The 8,050-nt window shown below is 38.0% G+C and overlaps 1 protein-coding gene across 1 annotated transcript in view; it reads right to left on the bottom strand.

Annotated features, from left to right (window-relative positions):
- Window positions 1–8,050, bottom strand: part of LOC107287994 (venom factor) — a 97,050-nt gene that overhangs the window by 17,946 nt on the left and 71,054 nt on the right. Inside the window, exons 32-34 of the mRNA XM_015816564.1 lie at window positions 1,591–1,645; window positions 721–808; window positions 18–107 (exon numbers count right to left, since the gene is read on the bottom strand). Coding sequence (XP_015672050.1) covers window positions 18–107; window positions 721–808; window positions 1,591–1,645 — 233 coding nt within the window. The remainder of the gene's footprint in view (window positions 1–17; window positions 108–720; window positions 809–1,590; window positions 1,646–8,050) is intronic.

Raw genomic sequence — 8,050 nt, 5'->3', positions numbered from 1 at the left:
ATTCCATAAATATTTACCTTGTCTAAGTAAATGATAACAGCTCCTTTCTGAGCCATATTATTATCAATTTCAAACTTGGAGATGTATCTGTCGACTCCTTTAGAAAGCTAAACAAGGAAAGGAAAGATGACATTGACTTTAGGAGTTGCAGATGTTTCAAATACATGGAATTGCAGATGACTGCAGCCATTTGTACTGGCTCCGAGTTACATTTAGAGCAAAATCTGAAAGTATTTTCAAGGTTCCCAGGATGTTACACCTGAGAGACTTTGAAACAGCCAAGAAGAGTTTTAATATTAGTAAACTGTCAACAAAATTCCACACATCCTTGTACAAATCAAATTCTTCTGACAGATTCTGAGATATAGAAATCTCAGAAATCACTATAGAAATCACTGCTTATAGTCAACATCTGAGAAATTTTCAAGAAAGTTAAAATAGTTAAAATAACTTTGACTAGATTCATAAAGTTTTGCTGAATCAAGTCTTCAGTACAAGACTCTCTGATTTTCTTTAAAAAAGTAATGCCTTTTATGTGTCATAGAAATTAAATTCAGCATCTTATTGATTTTATTTACTGGTAAGTGAGGATTCATTCATTCTCTCTCTCTCCAGTTTTAATCGTATAGGCAAATGATTAGCTATGATACATTCTCTAATTCCGCATCTTCAGTGAACTGTAGAAACAGCCATTTCAGGCCCCATGCAAAGCTTGCCTACCCTCGTAAGGTCTTCAGCATCAGGGAGGAAACCAGTCAGCATAGAAACATCAATTATTGTCATTGTAGAATCAACTTGTCCCAGATATCTAAAATCAAGAATGGAGGAAAAATGACCAAAGATGGATTTCCAAGTTCACAAATAGGTTCCTGTGCATTGCTAGGAGGGCAGTTCTGTGTTTTTCAAAATGATTCATCTTGAAGGGGAGAAATCCAGCTATTGGCAGAGCCTATAGGCTGGAACATGAACCATCACAATGTATCCGTTCCTAATGTCTGTAACAATTTTCATGGAAGTTTTTGCAAGGTTTATGAATCTGGGTGAAAACTGAGTCAGAAGCAATGAGGCATAAAATGGAATGTATTTTTGTCCTTTAAATGGAAAAACCAAGCTGAAGACCTACCATTAATCTCACTCTATAGTTCTCTTGAGTCCCACTCAACATCTGATGGATTCATGAACAACTTTGTAAAATTTTCCCATCAACATGGAATATCTTGGCCATTGCCTTCTCTCCTGGGTTATTTTTTTTTTCAACTTCTGATTCTAGCCTACACTTACAGAGTGCCCTGGAGGTTTCCCGCTCATGTAGTGGCCCTCCTGCTGTAGCATATTGCAATTTCTACATCCCTAAATCAATCTGAAGGAACTGCGGTGACTTAAATCCTGCTCTTTATTTCATCCACCAACAAAAAAAATGTTACAAATTAAGAAGGTGCAAAGAAAACAGATCAATATACAAACAGACATAGAGTATAAGATTGGGAGAAGTATAACTATTTTCTTGAAAAGCAACACAACTGCTTCTTCAGGTTATTACCCTAAATATCTTGTTACAATCCAGTTTTCTTTAATATTCAACATTCTTACCTAGTGCAGATTTTGAGCCTGAGGGCTCCCTTGGCTCCCTTTGCCTGTTTTAAGTCTAAAAATTGCAAAAGAAAGGGGGGAAAATCAGATTCTGTACAAATTCTTAGCAGTTTTTTTAAAGGTGAAAAGTTTGATTGTCCAACTGGCCGTAACATCTCTTTGGAAAACAAAGGATTAAACCAATCGTTTTACCCTCTATTTTTATGCTTGCTTGATTCCCTCTTGAAAGAAATCACATGAATAAGGAATGTTTAACAAAGAATCATAAGCCCAATTTCAATAACTGAAGAATTGGTTGTGTTGATTCTAAAGTGTATGAGCTAGGAACTTTCAAGCCGAGTGTAAAATGCAACTTATTCTTCATTTTTCAAGAACCAAATTTAGATTTTTTTTTTCTTGTCCAACTGGCTATAACATCTCTTTGGAAAACCAAGAATTAACCTAATCACTTTTACCCTCTATTTCTATAATTGATTTGTTTGTTAAAGAATTTTTGAAAGAGGTCTATGAATAGGCAAAGTTTAACTAAATAATAATAATAATAATAATAATAATAATAATAATAATAATAATAATAATAATAATAATAATAATAATAATGTTGGAAGGGACCTTGGAGGTCATCTAGTCCAACCCCTGCAATTTCAATCACTAAAGAACTGGTTGCATAGATTCTAAAGTGTGTGAGCTAGGAACTTTCAAGCTGAGTGTAAAATGCCTCTCATCATCATTTTGCAAGAACTAGATTTATGTTTTTTCTTTATATCTACAGTATGTGCTGTTCTATGTGTATGTTTGTGCATATGTTTGTCTGGGTGTGTGTATTTGTTTCTACTATTGTGTGTCCTAGAAACAGAAACACTGAAAACAGAAGGAAGAAAAAGATTAGTGGTCCATCAATTCTAAAATCCTGGAGCAATTTAGCTTCTTCATTTTTATGACTTTCTCTGTTTTATGGTCTCACTAGTTCTTGTTTGCAGGCAAATGATATTTCTTGCAGATCTTCCAGTGCACTATTGTTGCTACTTTGTCATGACATTGCTTTGTAGTCAATCTGGGCAATTTTCTTGCAGCAGTCAATCAGGTGGTCTACTGTTTCATCAGCTTCTTTGCAGAGATAGCATTTGCTATCTGTTGCTCTCTTCTCAATTCTGGCTTTGTTTGCATTTGTTCTTAAGGCTTGGTCTTGTGCAGCCAGAATTAACTCCTTGGTCTCTTCCTTCAACTTTCCTGCTCTTAGCCATTACCAACTCCTGTTATTATTTGCTTTGCCTGCTGTTTTTTTTAATATACTGGCCATGTAATGCTTTATATTCCCATGCCTCCTTTCTCTTTTTCATTTGATCTTTCTTGTAGGCCAGTTTGGTCTCTCCAGTATTCAGTATGTCTTCCTAATATTCTAGCTTCAGTGCATCTTCTTCATTGTCTTTCAGATACTCTTCCAATGCCCTTTTTTCTTGTTCAACCATCTGATGTACTTGCAACATTTCATGCCCACCCATTTTCCTTGGTAGTTATAATCTATCAACATCACTGTGTGAATGAAAGGCATGATTCATTGTCATTATTCTTCTGGTCTTCCTATCCAGGGCCTTTAGGTCTGTCTGAATCCAGTCCACTATTCCAGCGTCTATCAAATGACTGCCCAGGTATGGATCACTTTGATGATATTTCCTTCACTGAGTTTGGATTTTGAGATCTTCTTCAATCTCTTGATGTAATCATTTCTAATCTTTTTCTTGACTTCATTGTACTTGATATTATCAGCTTGAAGGATGCCCAGGTATTTATATTTATCCAGACTCTTGATATTATTTCCATAGGTCATTTTGATTCTGTCAGTTTTCACTATTTTTCCGTTTCATGGTAAGTATGGCACATTTGTCCAGCCCAAACTCCATTGCAATATCTTGGCTGAATATACGGATAGTGTTGAGCAGCAATTCTATTTCAGATAGCATTTTTCCATACATGTAAAGGAAGTGGGATAGTTTGGCAGATGTTTTTGATGGCTGAAAGCAGTGCCCTGAGTATTGTTGACAGAGGAAGCAGTGCAATGACAAATAGTAGTGGTGATAGTGAGTCTCCTTAGAACAGGGGTGTCAAACTGCTGGCCACGGGCTGAATGCATCATAGTGAAACTGCGTCCACCCCATTGCTGGCAATGGCAAAAAAGTCATGATAAGTATTCACGTGACGTTGCGAGTTTGACACCCCTGCCTTAGAAGATTCCTCTCTTGATGTTAACCAAGCTGCATCCTTGTTGTATTTCTTTGGGTTATCCCACATCTAAGCCCAGAACTGTACTGTTTCTTCCTTGTCAAGTGCTGACTGATTTACTGCAGTCTCTCCACTGATGGACGGGTAGAAATGTTTCTTATTAGATTGAAATTGGAGGTTCTGCCTATAATTTGCAGTTTGATCTTTGTATTTGCTAATCTTCTTGCCTACAGCTATTATTTGCTGCTTTATTATTTCCAGTGCTTCCTTGATCTTCCTTGTTTCTAAGTGGTATTTCTTGATTAGATGTTCTTTGATTTTCTTCAGCTTCTTTTCTTTCATTTATTCTAGCTTGCATCTGCTCTCAGCTTGCTGATCTTATTTTTCCAGTTTAACTTTCCATTTTGGTGGCACACTGTTTGCCTTTTTTTCTTCTTTGTTGATTTTGCATCCCAGGTATTCAGTTATAACTGCAGCTGTGCTGTACATTAGTTTGTTTCTTGCATTGAGCTGGTGCTTATATTTGATATTGCAGTATTGGCATCTTTTAATGTTATGCTAGCTGTTTCTTTGAAACAAGCTTCAACACAGGCAACCTTGTTCTAACGTTTTTGTGCTGTTCTAGATGATGCTCAGTTATTCTTTGTTTCAATTCTTCTACTGTAGTTATGAGGCTTTGTTCCTTCTGAGGCAGAGGAAAAGGCACCTGGCTTCCAAATATCTTTGCTGGATTCCTCTACTGCCAACTCCCTCTGATTTGCCTCTACAAGCTATGATTTCTTTGTCCTTTGTATACCTTTGCAGTTCTTCCAATTCTGCTTCTGTGAATACTTTATTTTATATTATAAATCAGTGTTGTTCTGCTAGCCTCTGTTCTGTTATTTCTGATTCCAGATGTTGTTCTTTCCAAAAACTGGTGCATCCATTTCAAATATCCTTTTCTTGTTGAACTTGATCTATAATTAACATATCATCATATTTTTTTTTGTTTTCAATCACTAAATATTTGTGACAGGTAAGCATCTTTCTTTCCAGTAGTTCTGCAGCTGCTGGTCCTGGTTGCTCAGCCAATAGTCCTGAGTTATTTATTTTTATTATTATTGGTTTATTACACAGAGAGCCGGAAGCTGAGACTAGCACATTTTTCATAACTGGTGAAAATTGGGCTAATCTGAACATCCAGAACATCCTCCAACATCTAGTATGGCCCTTGTTAACCTGGGTGACAACCAAGCCAGTATGGATTTCTGTAATTTACATCTCACCATATTTGTTATGGGAGTGAGATTCTTTGTCTGACTCCTTTGATGAGACCTGTCGGCTTCCAGTGAAGACTGCTGCAGGGAATGGTGGCGTTTTCTAGCCGCCCACCTGGGGCTGCGTCAGAGCCGGCAAGAAGCAGTGATCATCAGCTGCTTCTCGGCTTGGAACCTCGTCCCTCGGGCAAAGAGGGAGGGGTGAGCTTGTCCGGATAGAAATAGAGCTCCCTCTCTCCCCCCTTTCTCCATGGGGGGGTTGATAGGTGTGAGTTCTCTCAGAGTCTGGACTTACTCCGCACCCCATGGTGCCTTTGTTCCTTTCGCAGAGGAACAAAGCTAACTGCAGCTTTCACTTCTGCAATTTGAAGTTTTTGTGAGAGTGAATTTACAAGCAGACGGGACTGAACAGGAGGACGGGCAATTATAGGTGATATAAAACTTTAACTCAGAGAATATTAAAGCATCTTCCTTATTTTTTCTTTTTAAATTTAAGTAAGAAGAAAATGGCTGCTGAATTGCCGTTTCTTTGTACCAGAAGGCATTGCTAAGAAATTTTTTTTACTCTTCTTCCAGTTGTTGAATGGACAGAGATGTATTGTAAAGATTTTTATATAATTTTATAGCAGTTTCAATTTAAAATGTCTTCACTTTCACTTCATCCATCAATTACACTTAAAGATGTACAGGATATTTTGACGCAGATAGTAGCATCTATTTTTCAAGATTCTACAGATTGTTTGGAGCGACAGGTGGATGAAAATGTTGAAAGGTCAGAGGAAGATATTGTGGAATTGGTTCAAAATGACATGATACAATATGGAGACATGGAGCCTGTTTTGAGAAGAGGATCATATTAGAAGCAGGAAAAACTGAGAGAGGAAGCAGCGACAGATCAAATTGTGGTTTTGGAATGCGACCCTGAAGATATTTTGAGGAAAAAAAATTATAGAGTTTATTTGGGGGCTGTACGTCAGAGAAATTCACTTGGAGATCTGGCTGTCCGTTTTTCTAGAACAGGGCTTTTCAACCTTTTCACCCATTGTACCACTTTTAGGATATGGCAATATCCGAGTACCACCAGTCGCCTAGCAAGGTGTCAAAAACTTGATGACCCAAAAAAAAAGGAAAAAAGTGATGAAGTAATGGTAGTCCTCGACTTACAACAGTTGCTTAGTGACTGTTCGAAGTTACGATGGCACTGAAAAAAGTGCCGAGCAAGACACCTGCCTGCCCACCCAGCGGCGCTCTTCCTCCTGTCCGAGGTTTTCATTGTTGTGAGCATTTCTGTTGAGGATTGGCAGCGGGGGTGGGGTGGGGGTTGTTTGGTGTTTATTCCCCCCATCTGCTGGGTGGTTGCAGCAGGTTTTGGTCACTTCATATGACCCTGGGACACTGTGACTGTCATAAATATGAATCAGTTGCCAAGCATCTGAATGTATTGTAAATCACAAGACCCTGGAGATGCTGCAACATTCCAGCTGATCGGGGCTTTTTCTGGGCTCAGCAGAAGGGCCAGGATCAGCGCCGAGCTCCAGCTGGAGCCTGGCGCTGATCCTGGCGCTTCCACTGAGCCCTGACAGCCATGAAGAAGCGCTGATCCTGGTGCTTCCGCTGAGCCTTGACAGCCCTGCAGCTCCAGCCATCTCTCGTTCAGGCTTGTGCAGGGCTGTCACCGATTCAGCTCATTCCCCTCTCCCGCTACCATTTTTCTAGGATGGTCACGTACCACCTGCCAGGTGCCAATGTACCACAGGTGGTACCCGTACCACTGGTTGAAAAGCCTTGTTCTATAAGATCCTGCTACAAGGACATACAGGCTTTTTATCATCAGAGATTTCAGATGCGTTACAGTTTGAAGGGAAAGGATTATTACTCATCATCAACGCGAATTAAAAGAATGGAAGGAACGTTTGAGCAAAGAATGCACATAAATGAAAGGAATAGTAAAAAGGACCTTAACTTCAATATATTACTCCGTTTCAGAGCCGATGAGAAGAGTGACATTGAAGATAGATTCATAAGGAAAGTTCTGGAAGTCTCTTATTTTGAAAACTTTTGACTTGGAACACTAGTGGTCTGAATTTGGGAAGAAAGAGAATATCTTACTATTTCAAATAATATAAAAATGAAGTGAAGAGTCTGTAAGATTTATTTTAAAAGATTGAAGTAGAGTTTATATAAGGAGAATTTATAAAATTAGTTAAAGACTGTGTGATTAAATGGGTTTAAAATATTTGAGAAATGTTTATTGACTTGGGGATATGTTATTAGAATTTACCATAAAAAAGAAAGAGTATATTTTATTATTTGAAGAAATTTATATTATTTTAAAGGAGTATTTGAGATTAAAGATTGAGATAGAGCTTATATGATTATAGGGGCTCAAAATATCTGAGAATTTTATTGGAGATATGAAGATTTGAATTAAGAAATGAATAGTAGCAAGATGATTTTGTAGAAATGGCAAAGATTAACTTTAAGATACTTGGGTTTATCGAAGATGGATAGATTATATGTTTAGAGTTTATATGTATATATGCTTATATTTGATTGTTTCTATTTGAGTTAAAGTATGTTTATATTTGATTGCTTTATATTTGGGTAGTAGTATTTAGACTTGGGATAGTGTGTGTTTAACCCTGTAATCAGTTCTGGGAAGTCCAGGGTGGGGGAAGGGGATGAAGGGGGATAGAATTATATAAAATTTGGTGTATTAATAGAGAAATAATGAAAAGAAATTTTCTTTTAAGTGGAGATGGCCGGCTGGTACCCTTAAACTGCATCCGAAGGATGAGGAAAAGAAGGAGGTGGGATGTGTAGGTTAGTTGGGAGGAAGGAGGAGAGAGGTGTGGATAGGAGGGGAGGAAAGTAAGAGGAAAGTAGGTTGGAAGGGAGAGAGAGAGGGAGGATGCGGGGGGGGGATTGCCGACCACCCCAAAAAAACATATTACTTAATAGTTTTCTTTTTTTTTTTAATGAAG

Source organism: Protobothrops mucrosquamatus, unplaced genomic scaffold (genome assembly GCF_001527695.2).
Source record: "Protobothrops mucrosquamatus isolate PMUCROS unplaced genomic scaffold, P.Mucros_1.0 scaffold467, whole genome shotgun sequence".
NCBI lineage: Eukaryota > Metazoa > Chordata > Lepidosauria > Squamata > Viperidae > Protobothrops > Protobothrops mucrosquamatus.
Note: the sequence above shows the minus strand (reverse complement) of the source record. Positions and strands in the feature narration are given on the sequence as shown.